The sequence below is a fragment of the Trichoderma virens genome (genome assembly GCF_000170995.1).
Source record: "Trichoderma virens Gv29-8 chromosome Unknown TRIVIscaffold_92, whole genome shotgun sequence".
In the NCBI taxonomy this organism is placed as follows: Eukaryota; Fungi; Ascomycota; class Sordariomycetes; order Hypocreales; family Hypocreaceae; genus Trichoderma; species Trichoderma virens.
The window spans coordinates 1,012,883-1,036,229 of NW_014013657.1; the positions used below are offsets into that span (position 1 = coordinate 1,012,883).

At 49.8% G+C, this 23,347-nt stretch overlaps 10 protein-coding genes across 10 annotated transcripts; 6 read left to right on the top strand and 4 right to left on the bottom strand.

The window, feature by feature from the left end:
• Positions 1-121: 121 nt before the first annotated feature.
• Positions 122-2,589, top strand: TRIVIDRAFT_87154 (uncharacterized protein; the record flags this gene model as incomplete). The annotated part of the gene is made up of 3 exons (XM_014094261.1): positions 122-156; positions 241-330; positions 452-2,589. 3 exons carry the CDS (start codon positions 122-124, stop codon positions 2,106-2,108), a joined length of 1,782 nt encoding a protein of 593 aa, XP_013949736.1.
• A 518-nt stretch (positions 2,590-3,107) lies between these two features.
• On the bottom strand, positions 3,108-4,369 carry TRIVIDRAFT_228566 (uncharacterized protein; the record flags this gene model as incomplete). The annotated part of the gene is made up of 3 exons (XM_014094262.1): positions 3,108-3,398; positions 3,515-4,098; positions 4,180-4,369. 3 exons carry the CDS (start codon positions 4,367-4,369, stop codon positions 3,108-3,110), a joined length of 1,065 nt encoding a protein of 354 aa, XP_013949737.1.
• Positions 4,370-7,361: 2,992 nt separating this feature from the next.
• On the bottom strand, positions 7,362-9,722 carry TRIVIDRAFT_232648 (uncharacterized protein; the record flags this gene model as incomplete). Its single annotated transcript, XM_014094263.1, has 3 exons — positions 7,362-8,090; positions 8,159-8,579; positions 9,464-9,722. The coding sequence occupies 3 exons, from the start codon at positions 9,720-9,722 to the stop codon at positions 7,556-7,558; spliced, it is 1,215 nt and encodes a 404-aa protein (XP_013949738.1).
• Positions 9,723-10,449: 727 nt separating this feature from the next.
• Positions 10,450-11,178, top strand: TRIVIDRAFT_228568 (uncharacterized protein; the record flags this gene model as incomplete). Its single annotated transcript, XM_014094264.1, has 1 exon — positions 10,450-11,178. One exon carries the CDS (start codon positions 10,450-10,452, stop codon positions 11,176-11,178), a length of 729 nt encoding a protein of 242 aa, XP_013949739.1.
• Positions 11,179-11,628: 450 nt separating this feature from the next.
• Positions 11,629-12,348, bottom strand: TRIVIDRAFT_64561 (uncharacterized protein; the record flags this gene model as incomplete). The annotated part of the gene is made up of 2 exons (XM_014094265.1): positions 11,629-12,202; positions 12,263-12,348. The coding sequence occupies 2 exons, from the start codon at positions 12,346-12,348 to the stop codon at positions 11,629-11,631; spliced, it is 660 nt and encodes a 219-aa protein (XP_013949740.1).
• A 550-nt stretch (positions 12,349-12,898) lies between these two features.
• Positions 12,899-14,282, top strand: TRIVIDRAFT_112058 (uncharacterized protein; the record flags this gene model as incomplete). The annotated part of the gene is made up of 4 exons (XM_014094266.1): positions 12,899-13,041; positions 13,267-13,446; positions 13,516-13,876; positions 13,938-14,282. 4 exons carry the CDS (start codon positions 12,899-12,901, stop codon positions 14,280-14,282), a joined length of 1,029 nt encoding a protein of 342 aa, XP_013949741.1.
• A 1,141-nt stretch (positions 14,283-15,423) lies between these two features.
• Positions 15,424-17,017, top strand: TRIVIDRAFT_38071 (glycosyltransferase family 31 protein; the record flags this gene model as incomplete). Its single annotated transcript, XM_014094502.1, has 2 exons — positions 15,424-16,347; positions 16,445-17,017. 2 exons carry the CDS (start codon positions 15,424-15,426, stop codon positions 17,015-17,017), a joined length of 1,497 nt encoding a protein of 498 aa, XP_013949977.1.
• A 2,895-nt stretch (positions 17,018-19,912) lies between these two features.
• TRIVIDRAFT_38123 (uncharacterized protein) lies at positions 19,913-20,572 on the top strand (the record flags this gene model as incomplete). The annotated part of the gene is made up of 3 exons (XM_014094268.1): positions 19,913-19,974; positions 20,099-20,188; positions 20,263-20,572. The coding sequence occupies 3 exons, from the start codon at positions 19,913-19,915 to the stop codon at positions 20,570-20,572; spliced, it is 462 nt and encodes a 153-aa protein (XP_013949743.1).
• TRIVIDRAFT_211126 (uncharacterized protein) lies at positions 19,913-21,416 on the top strand (the record flags this gene model as incomplete). Its single annotated transcript, XM_014094267.1, has 4 exons — positions 19,913-19,974; positions 20,099-20,188; positions 20,263-20,519; positions 20,605-21,416. A coding segment is annotated over one exon (447 nt), but the record flags the coding sequence as incomplete, so codon positions are not given.
• Positions 21,417-21,707: 291 nt separating this feature from the next.
• TRIVIDRAFT_39098 (uncharacterized protein) lies at positions 21,708-23,111 on the bottom strand (the record flags this gene model as incomplete). The annotated part of the gene is made up of 4 exons (XM_014094269.1): positions 21,708-22,492; positions 22,554-22,678; positions 22,739-22,853; positions 22,904-23,111. The coding sequence occupies 4 exons, from the start codon at positions 23,109-23,111 to the stop codon at positions 21,708-21,710; spliced, it is 1,233 nt and encodes a 410-aa protein (XP_013949744.1).
• Between the last annotated feature and the right edge of the window lie 236 nt (positions 23,112-23,347).

Here is a 23,347-nt window from a genome sequence, read left to right on the forward strand (position 1 = left end):
ATTTTGGTCGGCTTCTTCCCTGAATCCTCACGCACAACAACACCTTCAATTGGGACCCGGGAAGAAGAAGGATCCAATCGACAAGCGCAAGAGTCCTAGAGAGCGTCCCAACCCATTCACCATGTCTCTCTTTGTTCTTGCCGAGACGCCTGCAGGGTCAGTTTTCGAAGCCTTGAGCGATTCCTCCCAGCATCGCTTGATCGCGTGTATTTGGTTGAGCCCCGACTGACAGAATTGCAGCTATGGCCTGTTGAAGGCGACCGACAAGAAGATGCTCAAGAATGCCGATCTCGCGGCTGAGCTGGGAAAGCCTGAGCGCCTTGTTGAGATGTAAGATTTCCCTGCCAATTGTCTCTTCTTTGCCTGCTAGTTTTTTTTTTTTTTTTTTGAAACTTTTTTTTTCCTTCTTCACCTTTTCACTTCTTCTGAACTAACGGATTGTCGCGTACAGGCTCAAGCTCAAGAAATTTGTCAAGTTCGACAGCGCCGCCATGGCCCTGGAAGAGGCCGCCGCCGTTAGCCAAGGCCAGATTCCTCCTCTTCTGAGCTCTCTGCTGGAGGACCTCCAGGCTGAGAAGAAGGCTTCCCTCGCTGTTGCGGACCTGAAGCTGGGCACTGCCATCTCCAACCTGCCTAGCCTCAACGTCACTCCGGTCGCTGGCTCCAACACAATGGACCTTTTCCGAGCCGTTCGAGAACATGTTTCGTCTCTTATCCCCGGTCTCGACCAGGACGTGATTGACCGCATGACCCTTGGTCTTTCGCACTCAATGTCTCGACACAAGCTCAAGTTCTCACCTGATAAGGTTGATTCGATGATCATCCAGGCCATCAAGATGCTCGATGATATTGACAAGGAACTCAATGTCTACGCCATGAGAACAAAGGAGTGGTACGGATGGCACTTCCCCGAGATGGCCAAGACCCTCAATGACAACCTTGCCTACGCCCGTGTCGTTCGTGCTGTTGGCATGCGAGACAACTTCAAGGATGCCGACCTTTCTGAGATCCTCCCCGAAGATGTCGAGACTGCTTTGAAGGCATCTGCCGAGCTCAGCATGGGTGTCGAGATTACTCAGGAGGATCTGCAAAACGCTGTTGACCTCGCGGACCAGGTTATTAAGTTTACCGAGTACCGAGCTCAGCTCACGTCTTACCTTGAAAGCCGAATGCGCGCCATTGCCCCCAACCTGACCGCCCTGGTCGGCTACTTGGTTGGTGCCAGACTCATTGCCCACGCCGGTTCCGTCCTCAGCCTGGCCAAGGCCCCTGGTTCCACCATCCAGATTCTCGGTGCCGAGAAGGCTCTCTTCCGAGCTCTCAAGACGAAGAAGGACACCCCCAAGTACGGTATCATGTACCACTCTTCTCTCGTTGGCCAGGCCACTGGCAAGAACAAGGGCAAGATTGCTCGTATGCTGTCTGCCAAGGTCGCTCTCGGTCTCCGTGTCGATGCTCTCGGCGACGAGGATGAGGAGGATGAGGAACAGCGAGCTGTCCTTGGCCTCACCAGCCGAATCAAGCTTGAGAACCACCTTCGCCGTCTTGAAGGCAAGGCTCCTCTGCCCAAGGGCACCAACGTGACTCCTTCTGGAGAAATTGTCGCTGCTGGACAGTTCACTCTCAAGGACACCAGCAGATATGGTGCCGATGCCGACGGTGTTGTCGATCATGAGATGGGTGACGCAGATGAAGAGCCCGCCCCCAAGAGCAAGAAGTCAAAGAGCAAGAAGCCAACCATTGAGGTTGTCGAGGAGGATGACGTCGATATGGAAGACGCCCCCGAAGACTCCGATGATGATGACGAGACCCCCGCCAAGTCAGTCAAGAAGCTCTCGAGCGCCGAGTATGAGCGCCTGGCTGAGCTCTCTGGCCTCTCCGTCAAGAAGTTCAAGCGAAAGTACGAGCGCGGCGACGTCCAGCTCAACGACGACGGTACCCCCAAGGTCTTCAGCAAGAAGGAGCTGAAGAAGCTCCGCAAGGCTGAAGAGGCCGCCCCCGCTGAGGCCTCACCCGAGAAGAAGAAGAAGAGAAAGGCCGACGAGGGCGAGGCCGAGCCCAAGAAGGAGAAGAAACAGAAGAAGAAGCGTGAATCTCTCGCCGCCTAGAACCCTTCGAAGAAGCGCCGAATCTACTAAGATGTTCACATGCATAATATATGTGTGTATAAAACACCGACTGGAGAATCGATCGCAATCTTACGAAAAGAACAAAAAAAAATCTAAAAGCAATATCTTCTCGGCTATTTACGAAGCAGGTTAAAACCCCGCATCGGCTTAGATGGCCTTATGAATTACCGATGAGGTGGTTATGTGTAGATATGCGATACCTGAGATTCTTTAAGAGGCTTCCGGGCTAATCTGTCACTGTTAATATGGCTGGCGTTGGGGGAGGGAAATCAAATCTTTTCTGGTACAGGCGTGGCTTGGTCTTTGTTTACTACAAACTGTTCATTTTTTCTTCTTTTTTTTTTTAAAGCAAAGCTGTCGCCAGAGATGGGTGGCAGGGGGGAAAGCTATGGAGACATGGAAGTGAGGTTTCAAGGAATTTGTTACCGAGGTCCTCAATTAACACCGTTCTTGATCAACGATGATAACGTTTTACCCATACATGTGAATGCGTCCCATAACATGCACAGAAGTAAAAGGGGATTTGCAGTGATATACAAGAATTAGATTAAACAATTTCAAGAGTAAATCTGTTATTAAACTAAAGGTCTGCTTATTTGCCTTTATTCTCCTGGGTATCTTGGGTATCATACCTGTCAAGCAATATTCTTTCTCCCTCTCCCCCAAGATCCACTTCCTCCTTTGTTTGGTATCAACATACATTACAAAACACATCATAACGAGCGTGAACGAGACGTAGCAAGCGTGTAGCAATCGACGGGGTGCAATGACAAAGTCAAAACGGAAGGGCTAAGTCGCAATGTCGTAGGCGCAAGGCAGAGCATCTATCTTGAAGAGACTCGGATGGGAAAAAGTCGTAGACGTCATTGAGAACGATGGAACGCATGGGAATTGTCGCCTCTCGAAATCAAGTAGACCACGCTAAACCCCCAAAGCCACTCAAAGAGTCAGCAGCAGGCCCTCACGCGAGGTACGGCACTAGAAGTTTTCCACGACGCGAGCGTTCATGGCTTGTTGGAAAGCGTCCTGACCTCCAAAATCGCGGGTGTTTCCGGCAGCGGCGCCACTGCCCTCACCAGACTGGACAAAGTCGCCCAGAGCAGCATTCATTGCAGCTCCACCGAGAGGCTGGCTGCTGCCAGGCAGGAAAATGACCTTGCTGTTGGCGGACTTGGCCATAGCTTGCATAGCCTCGAGGTATCGGATTTGCATAGCAGGAGCAGAGCTCAAGATATCGGCGGCTTGACGCATCAATTTGGCCGATTCGACCTAGATAGGAGCAGTAGTGTTAGCCAACCCTTTCTTTCTTTCTTTCTTTTTGTATCACTGTGAAAAGCTCTTCTTTAGAGCAGGCAAAGTGGCTGCCAGCTAATTCTCAATCTTACCTCAGCCTTTGCGGCGATAATCTTGCTTTCACCAATCCGCTTGCTCTGGGCAGCCATTGAGAGCGAATCTTGCAAATCTTGGCTAAAGAGGATATCCTTGATAAGCATGCTCTCGACCTGGACTCCCCAACCAGCGGCAACATCCTCAATGATCTCTCCAATAGACTGAGCAATCTCCTCGCGACGCTCAATCACGTCCTGGAGCACACGAGCACCTACAACGTGACGGAGGGTAGTCTGGGTACGCTCCACAAGAGCCTGGCGGACGTTGGAGATGCCAAAAGCAGCCTTATGAGGAGACACAATATGATAGTAGATGACGGAGGTTAGGCGCAGCGTGACATTGTCCTTGGTCATACACGTTTGTTCCGGGACTTCAGCTATCTGGATCTTGACATCCACCTGAATAAGTCTCTCGCTGAGGGGGTTGACTTTAATCAGACCGGGGTCGACAGCCTTGTAGAAACGACCGAACTTGGTGATGAGACCAACATGGCCTTGGTTGACGTGCTTATAAGGGTTGGGGCAGATGACGCAGCAGGGAATTGCGCCCATAGTTCCAATACACGCGCCAAGGTTGTTGACTATTCGAAATCAGAGTCAGAAAAAGAGCAACTGGGATTGGGATTGGGATTGTGGATAATCAAGGGACGACAATGACGTACTCATGCTGCCATACCAGCCCTTGGGGTTGGCCTCGCCTCCAACTTCAGCGGCATAGCTGCGCTGGAGGTCCTCTGGCTTAGGCGGGTGGACCGTCATCTTGTTCTGGGGCTGGAAGCCGGTGGCTACGCCGCTGTCATGATCGGTAGCCTTGGAGGAGCTGCTAAGGCCAGCGCCGTTGACAGCAGACATGTTTGCGGTATTGGCGTTTGGGGTGGCGACGCAAGGGGAATAAGACAGAGACAATCAGGTTGGTTGCGTAGCTACCACGGTAACACAGCTTGTTGCTTGTTGCTGGGCCTATGAAAAAAAGATAGGAAAGTAAACAAATGCTATGGAAGCGCTGTCCAGAAGAGAGGAGAGAGCACTGGGAAGAGGAGGAGCTTTGGGGGGGCTGTTGAGCACATCTTATATAATGACAGACAGCTGTGTGGTGTGGTCGCAGTCCTGGTTCGTCGGTCGTAGCTGCACGAGTAGCGCGACGACGTAACCGCGAGCGAGAAAGGGTGTGCGGGAGTGTGGAAGTGAGGAAGGCACTTGCAATGGGAATAAACGGCAAGAGCAGAGCACACACACACAGACATTGCTTAACCTTGGTTAGGTACTAGGCAGTACCAAGCTATACTCGTAGCAGTACTCTATACCTCTTAATACTACATATAGGTACGCGGAGCAACTTCTGACGACAATGACCTTCGTAGCGGAACCGTGCCCAACCTTAGCCCCGGTACTTGGCCTAAAAAGAGCTGCTGCTGCACAGCCTCGTCATCACATCACCTGCTCACCGGTTTAGCAGAAGCCTTGCTGTCTTCCTGGCCGTACTCGGTACCTGTACGTGTCTGCATCTACCAAGGCCCAGCCTTCTCCGTCACGGAACCTGGTACCTCTGCCCTTGCACGAGAAGCAAGAGTGGAAGAGGCAACAGCCGATTTGAACCCTTGCCAAATCGTCCGTCGATGCAAGTGGGTGGAGAATCCACTCTCGGCACCGCATCGCCGTGCGGGGAGGCGAAAAGCGGGTGCTTTTCTGTACGTGTAAGTTGCATTGACACCCTCTTTTTTTTTTTTTTTTTTTATTCTCTCTCGCTTCTAGTTGTTTAAAACTCTCATATCACAAGTACCTTTCCGGGGTATAGCACCTTGGTTTGTAGAGGCTAGAACCGCGGGCCCCAATGGTGTGACGTGATTGATCGTTCCGGTCGGTTTCAACGGCACGGAGAGGCACAAATCTCAAAAGAGTGCGACACGCTTTGTTTCGAAACCACCATCAGGCGACAGAGCTGTTTCTCTCGGCTAAAGACCACTGAGGAGTATCTAGCACCTCGGTTTATTTTTCGTAAAGACTTGTTGCTATAATACTTAAGCAAGCGGAATTGGACCGTCGCCTGATAAAGCACTGTGCTGTCGTTTTGGTCAGCTTATGATGACTTCAGCCTCGGTCCCTGGTATAGTGCTATGTTATACCAGGTAGGTATCAACACGCCAGTGTCAGAGCTACACTAATACTTGATCGCCAATTCCTGCCATCCATGTTTCCGTCTCCCGCGGAGTCAATCGAAGCCATGCTGCTTTCGACACAGCCCATTGTCGCACCGTGCCCAATACGCCCTCATGGCTGCATTGCGCTATCCAGCCGAATTACCCTAGACCAGGGCCTGGACGGAGTGATCTGTCACGAAAGCCTCACTTTTGGGAATCCTTTTCGTTGACCGAAATGACGATTGAGGCTTCTTTTCGACGGGCGATAGCGAGAGCCTACCTAGTAGTAAAGTAGCTGTTGGCTAGCAGTGCCTTTGTACAGAGTACTTTGATGTTGACAGAAGACCTACAGCACTATACAAACAAAGCCACATTGGTGGATTTGGTGGAGTTGGGCACCATCATCAAAAGAGACAATCACAACAAGCTTCCAGATCCTGCACACTGGCTAACCCAAAGAACGAGCCCGTATTCTCCGTATCGATCTTTTACTGGCTAGATCGCCATGGCCCTTTCCACAAACAATCATGCATTGGCCTTTACCGACTCTAGCACTGCCACATTACCTGGATTACCTGGAGCTTGGCAAAACTCCGTAGCAGCGCTGCAAGATGCCGTCTCTGGTTAACCATAAACAACAGAGAACAGCTTGACGAAAAAACACTCACCGCTGTGGCTCTGCACGTGGTACATTTTTCCAACAAAAAAACCCTCCCAATTCATCTCAAATCAGATCAAGCCAAAAGGCAGCTGGTACTGTATTTCTCATCAAACCACCCCCTCCAACGAAATAGCCTCTACTAGCATGCTCTTAGCCCGTTCGGAACGACGAAATGCCACCAGCAAGCGCTGATTTGCCTGCTGATCATCAGACCCGGGTCAACACATTTCACAAACCCCCGACCCCGACCCAAGCCATGCTGCGCGATTTGCTCCGGCCGCCGCTCTTCCAGAAACCTTCTAGTTTTGTCCAAGAGCACACAGAAGCAACCCTTCGGCTCATTTCCAATCTTGGAACAACATCGCCTTTTTTCTTTTCATGGAGAAACGCTGCGCCTAGCTTTGAGCGGTTTTTTACCTGATTGCTTTTTGCTTTGGGGCTGTTATGCTGCTCTTCTCGCCATCCCGATCCTTCGCTCGACAAAGCCACAGTGTATCCATCTTGTAGGCTGTAGAATTGCCCCCTTGTTGTCCATCGTCCAACGAGAATCCCTGGTTTTGTGTCTGCCTTGGATGCCGTAGTTGGGATCGACTTGGATACCCGTAAATCCGTACCTGACAGCGTCTAAAGCAACACGATAATTCCATGCGTATGTACATCCCCGATTGGCCTCATACATCATTTGACATCGGCCAGACCCACCAGCGATGCTTCCTTCGCCTGCGATGTGCATTATCGCCGCTTGGCAGCTCCGGTGACAGGCTGACAAGACATTGGACTGGGCGCCAAGCTTGGCGAAGCTAGCATGTTGACCCTCATTGTTGATCTTCGTGGCGGTGGCTTAAAGCGGAAAGCATCGAGAAAAGCCTTGCCATGGCTTACATTGCCATTGACATTATTACATCTGTCCAACAACAATTGGAGCAAAAAAAGGGGGCGTAGCTTGAATTTCTCAAAGCTTGCTTGAGGCCTAACCTATCAAGTATTATGAAGAAGCAGAATAGCGAACCAGCACATGACATAATCTAGTGACAAGAAAGGACATGACTGATAGCTACATGTCCTCATTTTGAACTCCATATCCGTTTCTAATTCTCCCAGGCGACGTCATCTTCGACCAGCCTTGAAACGTCCCGTTACTCGTAACACCTTGTTCATAGTTTTTGTGTGCATTACCAAGTCCAAAGCAAACCAAACATCATTATCGTATCTTCCTTATCCCATCAAGTATTAGCACCCTTATCGAATCTCTGCATCCCGCATGAAATCTGGGAGGGTAAACCCCGAATCACCACCCTCGAGCCTCGCCGCAGCTAGCGTCTGTGCAATCTCATCCAGTCTAGGTTTGCTAACAGCCGCACGGCTTCCCGCAGCTTCAACTGTATCCAGGGTGTCATCCATACGAGTGTTCTCAGACTCGCTAGGTTGAACGGCGTCTGCATCAAAGGCGTAAATCTTTATGCCACGTAGATGCGTGTCCTTGCCATTTTGATGGTTTTCCAGGATCTGCATCTGCAACACCCAAGACACAAGCGTGTTGCCATCAGGCTCTCCTCCAACACCTGCAAGAGGCACTTGCTGCCAGCCCACAGGGCTTGCGAGATTCATGGCAGCAAACTGGATAAGGTTGTTCTCACTCGTACCCGACTTGAATATGATTTTGGTGGGAGTGTAGGACTCATCCTCGTTGTAGTTGACGTAAAAGCGAATGTCTCGGATACCTACTCTCTTGACAAAATAGATGGTGAGCTTGTGCGGCTGCGGGCCATCTGATCTAAACAAAAGGCATCAGAAACTGTATTATTGGGAGATAGGAAGTGAAAGAAGTGTAGGTATACTCACTGCCAATATGAGGTCAAGTCATCACTTCGAAGCTGCTCAACACCATTGCCCGGCTTATGGCTGCTCACGGTAAACTTTCCCAAGTTGGAAATTTCCTTGAGGCCAAAGACAACGGGGTCCATCATTGCCAGGGGCTCCTGTTCCCCTTCAACTTGGTCATCAACATTGTCGTCGTCGTTTTCATCGACATTCTCGTCCAGATTCTCGTCAAGGCTCGCTTCCTCAGCATCGTATTGGCCCTGAGACATGGCATCGTCGTCATACGTCATCTGGTTGGCCTGCTGTTCCAGAACGGCTGTCATACCTCGCCTTGTCATCCCCAAATGGCTGAGATCTGGCTCCGATTCGGTGCCAGAGCCATCGCCCGAGCCATCACTGTCGAATTGCAGGCTAAGACGATTGTTGGTATTTCTCCGCGTGGCTGGAATCATGTTAGCGGTGATGGCCTGGCGAACCCTGCTGCGTCCTCGGCGTCGTCTTTGGCGTCGCCTCTGTTGCTGAAACGAATACGCGCGCGAATGCAAGAGAGAGAGCCGTTTAATCTCTCTAGTTTGGTGCGCCACTCGGTGCGAAATGGCCTGGACAGTAGCATCTCTATTCTCCTTGTCCGGAGAGGGAAACGGCCGGAGAACTGACTCTCTGCGCTCAAGGATATTGCCGTGAGAAGAAATGGTGAGCGGCTGGAGGGGACGGCGATTGCTTCCAGTTGGTCTGTTGTAAGGGGGAGAAACTTGGGAGGAGGGCAAGTTCTCTTGAGGTACTTCTTCCCGAGGATGGAGGATGCGCTGTCCAAGAGGCATGTTGGAAAGGAATGTGAAAAAGCGGCTTCGCCTGTGGTGAATGCAAATGAATGGCTATTGTAGTTGCAGGGCGGCTGCCTGTGATTGGGCAATGCAGTGGAGGAATGGAAGGGCAATTGAACAAAGAAGGAATGGATGAATGAATGAAGAAACGAATGAATACTTGCAATAGGCAAGCGGAAGAATGAATGACTGAGTTGGAAACTACTGGAAGGAGAATGGTGGGCGGTTTGATGTGAGGATGAAGAAAGAAGGATGAAGAGGCAAAAAAGCAGGCACTGCCCCAGATGAAAAAGACCCAGGGAAAAAAAAAAAAGCAGAGATGGAGAGAAAAAGTGATTCAAAAGTGACTCCAAGCTGAAGGCTATTAAAAACGGGGGGGTCCTCATTCAGTCTCTCCATATACAAGCATATATGAACGATATGACAACCAGCAACAACTGCTGCTTTGCATTGCATTGCACCCTTAATTACAACAACATGAAGAAAACCATAAACAACTCACATCGATGCAGTCTGAACGGGTTCGGCGGCGGTTCCATCTCGCGCCTCCTGTGGCCAAATCCCGACGTCTGGTGAACGCCAGCTGCCACGGCGATGGAGGCATCAGGCGTCACCTGGACCTGCAGTGCCTGCCGGCGGGTGCGGCGATGCTGCGTCGCGGCCTCGAGCTCGAGCTGGGCCTGGGCCTGCAATTGGGCCTCTTGGCTGGAGGCGACCGAGGCTGCATGGCGCGCTCGTCTGGAGCCGCGAGGGACGTCCATGGTAGAGCCTCTCGCGGGAAAAGGTGGTGATGGCATTGCACGTTTACAAGGCGATATGTCGTTGCGCGTGATCACGTGACGCTGCTGGTTAACAACATCGAGTCCTTTTACTGCGTCAAGCACTCACCAAGTGGCATCAATTCTGAGATATAATTACTAAACATTGGGGGTGACTGGTTCCAAGTTGATTGACTTTGAGATGTTTAAAAGCCACGAGAGCTGCTGGTGGAAATATTGCAGCTGTAGGTACCTAACCATCTCGCTTACGTGCTGTCCAACATTTTCACAGCATAGAGGCACAAGAGCTGGGTACCTACCTATGATTTTTTATTAAATCAGGTACCACAGCGTATTGGCAAAGTCACACTGCGTACCTACCTAGGTAGGTATCCAATATGAAATCAAATTTCCACAATGAGAGGAAAACTCTGCTCCATGTCAGAGGCCTGGTGGAGCAAGAACGCTCAATGTCATGGCAAGCGCTGTTCCCGTCGTCTCAGGCAACAGATACCTAAACATCAGGTACATCACATGTACTCTCATGGGGAAAGATAACAAGACCTTCACCTCTTTAACTCCAGCATCTTCATCACTTTGTTCCATTAACAATCTTGGTGGTATCCACTCTTTGACAACACATCATTCAGCATTACGCAAGAGCCGCCTCTTTATTTTATCCCTTCGCTTCGTTCTCTCCAACATATCCTACAGAATATTAATTGCGGCCATGGTCTGTGGCGGAAGAATAAGAACAGCCAAGCGGCTACTCATAGCCCTCTGCATCTTGGGCGGCATCCTTTATCTCACATATGCGACTCGGAAGGCTTATGGCAACATGTACGGCTCTCTGATACCTCAAAAATGGAGGTTCTTCGCCGCCTCTCCTAATGGAAGTCACACAATGATTGCTGTTCCCGCAGCGGCACCGATCTTTTTACGTTCTCTCAATTTCGAAGATGGGGCGTTGAGAAAGAGGTTCATAGGTATAATGTGCCTTGTAGGTGTTGTGGCCGCCATATTCCTTTGGCTCACAATACCCGGCTGTATCGACTCTGTGAAAATAAGATTGATACGGCGGAGGCAGAGATTGAGGGTAGGATCGGATATGGAGCCGTTGCGACCACGACCGCGCCCGAGGACTCCGTCGCCGGTATTCGTCAATTTGGGAGACATAGTCAACGAGATTAAGAATCGACTACCGCCACTGAGGCATGTGAACTCAATATATAACGAAGGGCAAGAGCCTGTAAATGACGAAACACCAAGACAAGGAGAAGACGCGGACAAACCGGATCCGCGTTTATTTATGATTCGAGAACTGAAGATGCCAACCTTACCTGGCGCCAACAACCCAGGGGAATCGTCTTCAGCTGCCGTGAACGATCCAGCAGAGTCGCTTTCTACTACCTTGGTCAATACAACAGAGATTGATTCAATTAACAGCTTTACGCTGTAGACGATTCAACAGACTCGCCTCCAGTTTCCATAAACAGTTCAACAGAGCCGATGGTGCCTCCTGCGGAAAGAAGAGATATGAAAGACAGCCCGGAATGACACTGAAGCTACATATACCGTCAGATCGCAGATGCCATCGACTCACCGCATGATGCCAACAGACCGGTCTGTATACACTCGAGAGCGGGAGGACAAAATTTTGGGAATGCCATGCCAGGGATTGGCTTAATTGTTGGAGATGAAGTTGCTCAAGCGATGGGTTTTACAACTCTATATAATTGGAAGCGTTCGTGTGGTTTTGAGGTCATGAATGGTTCTTCGTATATGAATCGTTATATCGGTAGATGGTTCTAATTCAAAGCGTTTTCATTATCTATATAACATGCAAAAGCCTGTCCATTGAAAGGCTTCATCCACCCCCCCCCCCTCTGCATTCCCCTTCCGTCCAGCCTCAATCCCCGCGAACATCCGCAGGCAGCGGCATCTGCCTCGTCCAGATATTCATGCCAATCTTTTCTCCGCTCACCACGGGTAATCCAGCATGCAGCGTCCTCTGGTCTCCCCTCCCATCCGCTAGCAAGTTCTCCCAATACACGACATTCCCCTCGATGGGCCTAAAGGTCACTCCAGACTCATACTCTTCATCACAGTCTATGAACCTGCACCAGCGCTCATCCCGCGGCGCGTCCAGAATCGGAAAGTTTGTCCCTCCGCCCGTCACATTGTCAGCCTTGACGTATCCGAAGAAGGAGCTGATGCGGTTCCCGCCCAGAGACACCGTCGCGTGAGAGGGATTGGTGAACCAGTCTGTGTGGAAGTGGTAGCGCTCCGTGACGGCGTACTTGACGAGCTGGATGGGCTCAAGGTGCGATTCCGGGACGTCGAAGCCCTGGAAATCGAGGGCGCGGGCCTCGATGCATCGCACCACGGCGTCTCTGTCGACGGTTGTAGATTGTGATGTGCGGACGGAGTGAATTGCTGAGTTTCCGCCCTTGAGGACTGCTGAGTGCTTGAAATGGCCTTCGCTGTGAGGGTTTGTTAGGATTGGCATATTTTGTTGTTATTTGCATGATAAGGCAACATACGCAATGTGTTGTAAGTGTAGTCGTTCCTCATCGGTGATGAAGTTCTCAATGTAAATGACTAAGGGCGATTTGCTCAACAGGTGCATTTTATATGGAGGATGTGAGCATTCGTAGTCACTCAGCTTCTTCTGCGACGCATCACTTGCGCCTGAAGCAATGCCCATGCCGACCGCCATGACGGCCAGCCAGCGGACTAGACTTTGTGAATACATCATGTTCAACTAGGTGGGAATGTGGATGAACCAAAGAATTCACAGATGAAAATGAGAGAAAGAGAGAGGGTTATTCGATGAAGAACATGAACATGCACACATTCATATCATCTCCAGGATATCTCGGCACGGCCTGGAAGCGCTTCGATCCCCCCCCGGAATCTCAAACAAAACGTTGAAACACGAGACGTAGCGTCGATGCCCAAGACTGACGATGGCGTTTTGCCCCCGTCGTTTCAAGTCCAGCCAACCCCTGCAATCTGACCAGGCGCACGTCTTACATACATGTATGGAGGGGAAGCCTCATCTTCATGTCATGGTCCGAGCAATTGAAGAAGAAGAGAAAATCGAAAGTCTACTTTTACTCTATCCATCAGAAGAAACAAAACTCATTACATTGTTTCTGCAGATATACGAAATCGTGATGCCGAGCTTGTCGAGCGTCTTGATCAACTGCGGGCTACTGGCTTGCGCACAGTTAGCTTGCGCTTCACAGTTTAGCGGGCCGACGGAAGTGAAGAAGTATCTCGCGGAGAATGAGTACACTCTTTTAGCCTGTAAGTCAAAGTTGAGACGATTTTTTTTTTGTTTCTTTTGCTAATTAATGCCTTTTCCATGACTTAGATGTTGCGGTGAGATGAATCAATGACATCGTTTGTGTGAGAAAAGCTGACTGACTGTTGCTGTCATTGCGTCTCATGTAGCCCAACCTGTGAGTAACACCACGGATCGAAATCATCAATTACTCTCACCAACACAACGAACAACTAACCACAAAAACAGGCAAACTAGTAAAAGCCTTTTGAAAGAATGGCAAACAGTCCAGAAAAGCGTCGCTTCCACCGCCGCCGTCGACTGTCTAGCCGCCCCTAAGCTCTGCCAAGAGATGGATGTTGCCTCATTTCCCGCCATCCGCCTCTATCAAAAGAACGGACCAACAACACGATATCGAGGGCCTCGTCGGGCCGCAGCGTGAGTCTTAGCGCTAGATTGTAGCTCTAAATTCTCCCTTTACACGGAAAACTGACGTATCGACTTCAGCATCGAGGCTTTTGTGAAGCGGGCTCTTCGCCCGTCCGTGCAGGATGTTGATGGCCGGAAACTTGATGAATTCATCACTAGCGATGACGTTGTGTTTCTCCTTCGGCTGCAAGGCGAGGATAAAGATCTTGAAGCTCGATTCCGCGACTTTGCGGACGAGTATTCTGATCGGTACTCGTTTGGCATAACTACTGCCAAATCGGATTTCCCTGATGGCATATGGTGCAGAAACGGTATCGATCAACGGGAGAACCAGGTACAAGACCTGGACGATCCTAATTCTCTCAAGAATTTCCTCAAAATTTGCACCGCGGAACTCATCCCACAACTTACACGACGCAACGAAATGACCCATCTTTCTGTATGTCCCCGCCACCTTCCTATGCTCTGTGCGTCCAACTTATCTGCTAACGTTATCCTAGTCTGGGCGCTCCTTGGTCTACTACCTCTCCAACAGCGAAGAGGACCGCGAGAAATACACCAAGGCCTTGAAGCGAGTAGCTGATCGATACGCCGAATTCCTCCAGTTTGTAACCGTCGATTCCAACGAGTATCCCGACATGGCGCGTAATCTCGGCGTTCGCTCCCGCGGAGGTCTTGCGGTGCAGAATATTCACAACGGGCAGGTTTTCCCATTCAGGGGAGATGCTTCTTCGCCAGACGACATTGACCTGTTCATCGTGGCTATTTCTGAAGGGAGGGCCCAGCCTTGGGACGGGACGTTTGATGAAGAGCTAGACGGCGAGGGGGGCCATGATGAGCTTTGAACGGTGAAAGAAACGTTCAAGGGACACGAAACTCTCTGTACATAGATTAACACTATCAATATGAACTGCTTACGACATTAGCAGGTAGCTTGTTCGTCATTGTGAGCAAGCTTCACCCCATATTCTCACGGCAATGTATTTACGGAACTCAAAACCCAAAAATTGTATGTTGGCTGTAGAAGCAAGTGGGCCAACGAATTTCAATTCCTGTCATTTTGGAGAATAGCTTTGCAACTTTAGCCTCTGGTTGGTCTGTTCCCGTTCTGGGAATTACCCAACGGGTCAGGCGTCTAATAGGGGATGTCCTTCTCAGTCTACTCCGGGGTATTGTAGCATTTCTAAATCCATATAGGTACCAAAGGAAGGTTCCTGTTCTAAATAAAAGGATACTCCAAATTAGAGCGTATAGATGATATGATTTACAAATATTGTATTAGGCAAAGGAGGCGTTTATTTATTGGCTCCAAGGAAGCAAGGTTATAAGACATATATACTACCCACCTGAATGATGAAAGTGTTAATTGATCTGCGTCGATATTGCTAGACCTGTCTCAGATCAGACCGTGATCAATTCTCTGGCCTCTCACGGCTAAAGCAGTAACAAAAAGGATGGCCACGGGATACCATCACCTCATTGTACAGAGTTTAAAGGCGTATTACTCTGGACAATGATTGTGCCACGCCATTTCTTGTTTTAGAAACATTTGGCTTTGGCTGCTAAAAAGGGGGGCGACCATCGGCAGAAGCGACAAGATATCCGTCACTTAATAGCTCTGCACAGGCCAGCAAGACTGTTGGGCACACAGCCTACCTAAAAATTTAGCTGTAATACGTTTGAGGCTATGCATACGTATTAGCTTGCTCTCACTATCTTATTGATCCGTGAGAACTCGAGAGCGCTTCGCTGGCGCGTCAGCTTGGAAGAGAGGCAAGACGAGGAGAATAAAGGGGGGTCAGCTCCTGTTGCCACGACTCCGTCTTCTCAATAACTCGCTTTCAAATTTCATCACTATTTTTGGGTTGCATTCAGAGTATTAATTCGAATGATTTTCTCTTTAACTCTGGGGGATGTCGTTGCTGAACCCTAACATTTTTGTGTTTGCAGCCGTGGAGGCCCAAGCACAAGCCGCAGGATTCTCAAATGCGACAGACAAAGCCAGCAATACTGTCTAGGCGAGCCGCGGCTCTGCTAGTCATCTTGGGTGTCTTCCTGGGCGCATTGGTGATTGCCTCGAAACGATTGGAAGTTCTATGCCTCGACAGAGTCTATTATCGAAGAGTAAAACAAGCAAAAGAAAAACTCAATGTGTACGAACCTGCGGATGGTACTCAAGGGGGCGACAAAAGGCTGGCGTCTGCGTCAGTGGAAACATCCGATAGACCAAACAGCATCTCTCAGCCCGGTTGCGCGCAGTTTCCAGACACCTCAAATAACCTCCTCGTCATGAAAACAGGGGCTTCGGAAGCCTTTTCCAGAATTCCAATCCAAGTCTTGACAAATCTCAAGTGCCTGTCTGATTTCCTCATCTTCAGCGACATGGAGCAAGAGATTGCTGGATACAAGATTCACGATAGCCTCGACAAGGTTTTGGATTCAGCAAAGATGGGAAATGCAGATTTTAGCATTTACTATCGTCAGCGTCAGTGTGCGGTTGACCAAGACAACTGTAACAAGCATGTGGATATCGCACAGGAGGGATGGGATTTGGACAAGTACAAAAACATCCACATTGCTGAAAAGGCATTCAGGATGCGACCCAGCTATGACTGGTACCTCTTTGTCGATGCCGACACTTATGTAGTGTGGCCAACGATGGTACACTGGCTGAACAAACTAGATCACACTGAGGAAATGTACTTTGGCAGTCTTGCAATGTTAGCTGATTTCCCTTTCGCCCATGGCGGCAGTGGTTATGTCGTCTCCAGCGCAGCTATGCATGGCTTCTTTGAGGGTAAAGATAATGTGGCCAACCTCTGGGATGAGGCCACAATAGGTGAGTGTTGTGGCGACGTTATGTTTGCAAAGGCATTGAAGGAGGCCACGGGTATCGAAGTGAACGATACGGTAAGTTGATATATCGGGGATCCAGCGAGACGTCCTCTCGACGTTTCTGTTCCGACCACACATGAGTTTGTGCTGATTTTGCAAAATATGGTGTTAGTGGCCAACCATTAATGGAGAGAAGCACTTCATCATTCCATATTCCGAGGAAGAATGGTGCCAACCGATCACAACCATGCACCATGTTGGCAGCGAAGAGTTATCTGATATATACGCCTTTGAACGAGAACGAAATTTTGCCTTCCCTATGCGCATCAGGGATCTCTACCATCAGTTCGTGGCACCGCAGCTAGAGCCTCTTCGGCCAGACTGGGATAATACGAGCAGCGACGTCCTTTATCTGAATACATCATCAGCTATATACGACGACGAGCAGCTCAGCAAGGCAAAAACGCAACACTTGTCCCATCTTGAGGAGATGGCCCACGAAAGCTTTGAAAGCTGTCGTGCAGCGTGCCAAGCCGACAAGGATTGTCTGCAGTATAGATTTCACCAAGGCATATGTGGGTTCGGCATGAGGATAACACATGGACACCCAAAACCCAGAGAAGACGATGCACTCAACCGGTGGATGAGTGGATGGGACATTGACAAGATCCAAGCATGGGTGCAAAAGCACGACATCTGCGACGATAAGATTGACTGGCCCCTGGTCCAGACGACGCCGACTTGAGATTGAGAGTGATGAAGCAATCACAGTTTTGAGACGCGTGACGTAGGAACATGAACCAGGCACCAGCCCACCTTTGATATACTATCATGAGCACCAGAAGATGGAAACTGAGCATGTGAGGCATGCTTCTAGCGCTAGCTGCGAACCACAGGCAGTCCCTGTCGCCTCTCGAGTCAGGAGGGCAGAAAACGTGGGGGATATGAAGACGAAAAGCCAACGGCGACCAGGGTTGCAAGCGTCTTCCTACAATTAGAGCTAGTCGACCGGTTGCGAAGTACAGCATTTGGCTCGGAATCGTTCGTGGAGCGACAATGGCTATTCCGCTAGAAGAGATAGAGAGCCGGTTTTCTCTCGTGAGCAGCGCAACCCTCGTAAATCGTTATTGGGAGACGAGACGAAACGCTGGCTTGACCGTCGTATCGGCTGAATCGAGCAGCACAAGGAAATGCGCAAGGAAGAAAAAAAAACCTTGTTTCGGGGATACGAGTATGGTTTTGGAAATGCTAATGTAGAGGGACAAGGGGGGGCCTGAGGATGAGATCAAACAAGGAAGGAGCCGTGGAAGCACATTCTGCCACTATCGCGACGATACGAAGCCGAAACGCTCACGGGTATGGGGTACGAGGCGTTACAGGTATTATTGAACGGGGCACGGAGTAGAGGATACATGCTGCTAATAAAAGTCGACGGATATTACTGGAGTCATGCCGTTGAAATGCGGCTCAGCTGTTGGCGACACAAGCACTCATTATGATCTACAGCTATTACAGTGTTACCCTCTTGTCATGCTAAGATGGCCAGAGGTAATACAAGACGAGGCAGCCAAGAGGCTCGTGGTGGAGCAATCAATAAACTTGTTTGTCTGGACGAAAGCGCCATTAGTCGTCCATCACAATTTGACCAGCACGAGCTCCAGCCAATCCCGCATCTATGCGCCTTCATTAGAGTTCCAAGACCATCAAGAGCTACTGAAGCTACACCCGGAGACGCTGGAACTGGAATGAAGTAGCAACAAACTTCTGCGCAGCTGGAGCTTAGCACCATGTCAAACTGATGTCAAGCTCGTCCGTTCTGGCGTTTTCGTGATAGCTGATGGAAGATGAGCCTTACTCCTCCTAGGCAGCAGTCCAGTGGCTTGCTGGATGAATGCAGTCATGTCTGGGTTGCTGAATCATTTCATTGCAGCGCTGCTCTCAGCTCTCATGCAAGTGCTCACCCCCTGTATTCAAGCTTGGCGGCGGCATATCAAATGGATGTTTTACATCCCATCAGTGTTACATCAATTCATTGATTGATTGATGCCTTCAATCCATGCTGCTGTACGGCTCCAGCAAAATGTGCCTGCATTGGGCGGGCCAAGGCCACTGTATTAGCACTAGACATAGCAGTAATTAGTAGCTGGCCCCTCCCAATTGCTCCCAAATGGGGCGCTATTTGAGGGGCCCCAAAAATTACCACTGATGTCATTCCAGGGTCAAGGGAAAACCGCTCCCAGACCCCTAATTCCACCACGGCCCCTAAATGTAATAATATGTAGGTATTCAGTCCTACGAGCATTATCTAGCGTTCCTTTTTTTTCTTTTTTTTCTTGCTTCCTTCTCTTTTCATCTTTCCCTTCCCTTCCCTACTTCTCCTCGCCTCTGCTGCGTATTGGTACGTGCTCTCGTATGCCACCGCATGAGAGCGAGATGGACGCCACGACAAGCGAGGTGATGGCCGCCGGATGCGATATTCCAGCCTCCTTCTACGGCTGGGTTGGCGGGTTGATTTTGATGGCGCGCTCATGCATCAAATGACCCGCCCCAAGTAGCAGAGCTAGTGCCTGTAGTGCATAGATGGAATGCCTGACTGGGGGGGTGCATTTGACTTTTTGGGAGTTCCATGGTGTTGGGCGGAATCCCGTGCCTTTTGCTCCCAATCTCTAGACAAGAGTCGAGTCGCAACTGATACATGCAGTCAGCCATGCGTCCATCACCAGACCCTGGCATGTGATATCCGGGGCTGGATTCGAGGCAGAGAGAGCGTGAGGCGAGAAAAAGGATTAATATCCATTTCAGCCTTCTTTTTCCTCGGGCTGCTTGCGTGGTATACATTATATTACGCGGGTACTGTACTGTATTAGATACTAGTGCTGGCTACTTACTTTGTACATATCATTAGTATTAACCAGTTGCCTCTTGGATCTATTTTAGCTGCGTTCCATCCCATTTCCCCCTTTATTTCAATCTTCATCACCACTCAGGTAACGGCACTCGTATTAGAGTTAACCTTTCTGTCAACCTCCACTTTCGCTTCCTCTTGTGCCGCGCAGCGAATGAAAGAGAATCACGACAGCATCGCTATTAATATTTCTCACGGCCAATAAACCATCTGGATCTCTTGGGTCCTTTTCCCCTCTGCACAGCACAGCGCCCCCAAAACCCACCACCACCTCCCAGGCCTGCGAACTGACTAGCACCGTTGGAGCCACAGCAAATCAGCGGCCCCCCTTGCCCACTCGAATTTGGAGCTCCCTGCTTGCTTTTGGCTTGCAACTCTTGGCCCCCCTGTCGATTCGAGTTCCCCTGCTTTGTCTCTGTTCCTGGCTCCGCCGTCTAACCAGGTTAAAGGGGAGAATAGCTGGACGAAACATTCATCAATTTGCAGAGCCCAATCTTTTCTTTCCCTCCGATATCACTTGCGTCGTATCTGCCATCCCAGCGACGACATCTGCCAAGTATAACCCCATCAAGCAATCAATCGATACCCAACCCAACGAATCCTCAACAACACTCACCTCTTTTTTGTTTCTTCTTTCCTTCTCCCTTTCTTCTTCTTCTTCTTCTCTCTTCCAATCTCTGCGTCATCTTTTATCCTTTTCCCCCGGGCCAGCCCCTCATTGCATCTGCCGCCACCATGTCTTTCACAGATGAGGAGCTTGACCGCAACTGGCAGCCCAACGGCCGACGCCCTCAGTCGTATGTCAACCCTCCTCCCCTTGACGGCATCGCAATGCGACCGACAAAAAAAGCGCATTGGCATCTCATCTTGCATGCGATGCACATAAGTGGCTGACTTGTGCAATGTTTCAATTGCGTGCAGAACGATTGCCAGAAACTTCCAATTGGAGCTGGAGGACATCTTCAATCTCGACGAAACCAAGGCTGAGCTCCAGCAGTCGTACGACACGAGGTTCGTCATTCATCGCCCATCTCGGCGTCATCCTTGAGATTCCTCCAATCTAACATGTGCTTCTCGCTGTCCAGAAAATACAACATCAACAAAAACACCGAAGAGCTCACCTCACTAGAGGCCCGCCTCCGCGAAATGGAACAGCGCCTCAACGCCGCTCTCCCGGCCGACCAGAAGGGATCCGCAGCCTCGACCCCCAAGCAAGAAGCCTCGTCTCTCTCTGCAGCTCCCACAGACGACAGTAAGTCCAGGTCGCGGCCAGGAACCGCTCGGCCGACCCAGCAAGCCCCCAGCTCTGGTGACATGCCTCCAACCCCCGGGGCCAGTGAAGGTGAATATTACGTTGTCACTCGAGCCGATTTAATGGACGACGGCCCCCGCTGACTTTTGGTTTCTCTCTTTGTTTCCGACTGAAGATGGTGATCGCGAGTAAAATATAAAATCAACAAGGGAAAAAAAAAATCAGTCTGCATTCTTTTCCTCTGATGCGCCGTTCTTACGACAATGATCCCCTCCTAGTTGGGCCTTTTCCAACGCCAAACCTCACATAGGTCTCTCCCAGGTTCTCAACATCACGGAAACGACCCCAGGAGCCTGGACTTGCTACGACAAAAATCACACTCGCCATCAGCCGCAAACCGCTTTTCTTGTCTTTATTCTTCCCCCAACGCTCTCGTTCAGCTCAGGTATAAACAAAAAACCAAAACAAAACAATACAAACCCCCCAAACTCACGCAACTGAACAACCTGAATCGGGACCTCCGAGAAACTTTCCTCCGGCATGCACTCGTTTCAACGACCACGTTTTCCTCCGGCGTTTACAGGTTCACCGCAAACCACTGTTCTTCCAGAATGGAAGCTGCATCTTTGTCTTTTCCGTTGTTTTGCCCTTTTTGCTTTCACCCCCCACTATTTCCTTATAATACAAAAAGAGGTGTATTCGACATACGCCTTGGCCGAGTCCGTGTCCGCACGCGCTCAACTATACATACCACATACATTATACCACATTAATGCACACACGCAAAGCATGTTTCTTTTCGAAACGAAATGGGCTACTAGGAGGCAATTGGATGGGATGGCTAGATGGATGGGGTGGGTGGATGACATGTTGGGGGTCCGCGGCATAGCAGGAAACCATCCATTGGCCTCTCCCAATAATGACGGGCTGGGGAGTGCATTTGTATATACCACCTCTAGGATGAATGCAATACAGAAAGCTATAAACACTCTACAAGGAATGTTCTGCATATAGTGGGCTTCCATGCCATGGGCAAGGGTCATAGTGTGCTAGTGATGGATATGCAAGTCATTGAACTTGATACATTTTCGCCGCAGGATGCAAGGGTCCATATTTTCTTAAATCCTATTTATTTGTTATACATCCAGCATTTACGAGGGCATAAAAATCTAGAGTATCAAAGAAATTTGCGTTTCTTCCAAGTTAACATAATACTGAGACTCGGCTCATCCCAACTTACAAGATGCTTTGTGAGCAGCCGCGACATTGAGCTCGCTATCAGATGTCATGCAGAACTTTGTTGGCAAAGCCAACTCGTCCTTTATCAAGGTCAAATGCCAGGTATAGCGCCTTGAGCATAATGTCACCTAGAACTATCACCGACAAATCCTCGGCACTTTGCATGCCTCCCCAGCAATAAGATTGATCAAACGAGGTGGGGCCATAGTTGAGATACGGGCCTGGAATAGTCAGAATACGGCTGCTGCCAGGTATTCTCAGCATGAGATTAGGCAAATCTTTGGCGACTTCGCAGGGAAATGTGAAGGCATTCGATAGCCTTTCATCAACTTTCATGCCGGGGATCGCGAACCAGTACGCACTGGCCAAATTGTCGGGCAGGAACATCAAAGTGGTACCGGTGTCTATTGTTCCTGTGAAGTTCTGCGAGTACCACGGCGTGGTTGTCTCTCCCCAGGTGGTGAGATTGAACTCGATGTCCCAATAGGGGCTATCAGGGTCAGTGTCAACCCATGTGATTTCCCCCAAGGCCCGGCTTTCATTGATGTAGCCAAAAGTAAAGACTCCAGAGGCGTTTCTGTTCAAGTCAACACCAAAGACCTGATGTTGAAGCTGCTGTCGTAGTAAACTGAGAAAGGATGGAGCCGGCGGTTCAATATTGTTAGACAGTCTCTTGGCTAGGCCGAGGATGCCACTCATTCTAATGTCCTCTTCGAGTTGGCCAGAGATCATTTTTGCAGACTGAACAGCGGCATTCTCAACCCAGAAATTACCCAGCCGAACTGTGTCGTGATAAACAATGCCATCAGCTGTGGTACCGTCCACTGTGGATAAGGTTAGTAAGGGATTCTGGCACCACCAATGGGATCTTTTTCTCGAACGCACTATATATAACCGACCATTTGGCGCCTTGGATGAGATGGGCTGTTGTAGAGTCGTTGGGATGATATCGAAGAGGCCATGGACCTCCTGTATTAACATTATATGTGGTATCGGTTGATTGGATCCATCTTGAACATGTAGATCAGCATTTGGGAGCGGGTTAGCTGCAGCAGGAGACCTCTACTTACAAGTCTGAAGATCCAGTATCTAGGAGCAGTTCCAACGTTTGTGGGGGACTCCCAATCTGTACATCAGCCACATAGAATTCATCTCTTCCCCTAGGTTCAACATCAACAAGGCCGGCTACACAACATTAGCCCTCTCTCATGTCTCAAAGATAAAGATAGGCTCACGGCTGCCACTCAGAGAAAGCGCAGATGCAATATCTCTGGGCACTCCCTTGCCCCATTTGCGGCGGGCAGCAGTCCAATCGCGCACAAAGTTTCGAGAGGCATCTGGCTTGGGGTTCACTGCGAGTGAAAACCCAGTATTTGAAGAGGGAGTAGCCGTAACCAAGGTCCACAGACGAGCGAACAAGAGGAAGAAGACGCAATGCCACATGTTTTCCCTTTGCTGGACTTGAATCGTTTGCTCTGTCAAAGTAAGGGAACCTAGAAGGATGAATCTGGATCTGATATGCGATGTGATGACTTGATGATGATGCTCGTTGCCGAATTTGGATCAAAATCGAGAGAGTAAAAGGGGCAGAGGAAAGAGAAAGGGGAACTCCCACGATATTGCACCGCCGAATTTGGACCAGAATGGCGAGGGTTAGAAGGGCAGAGAAAAGAGAACAG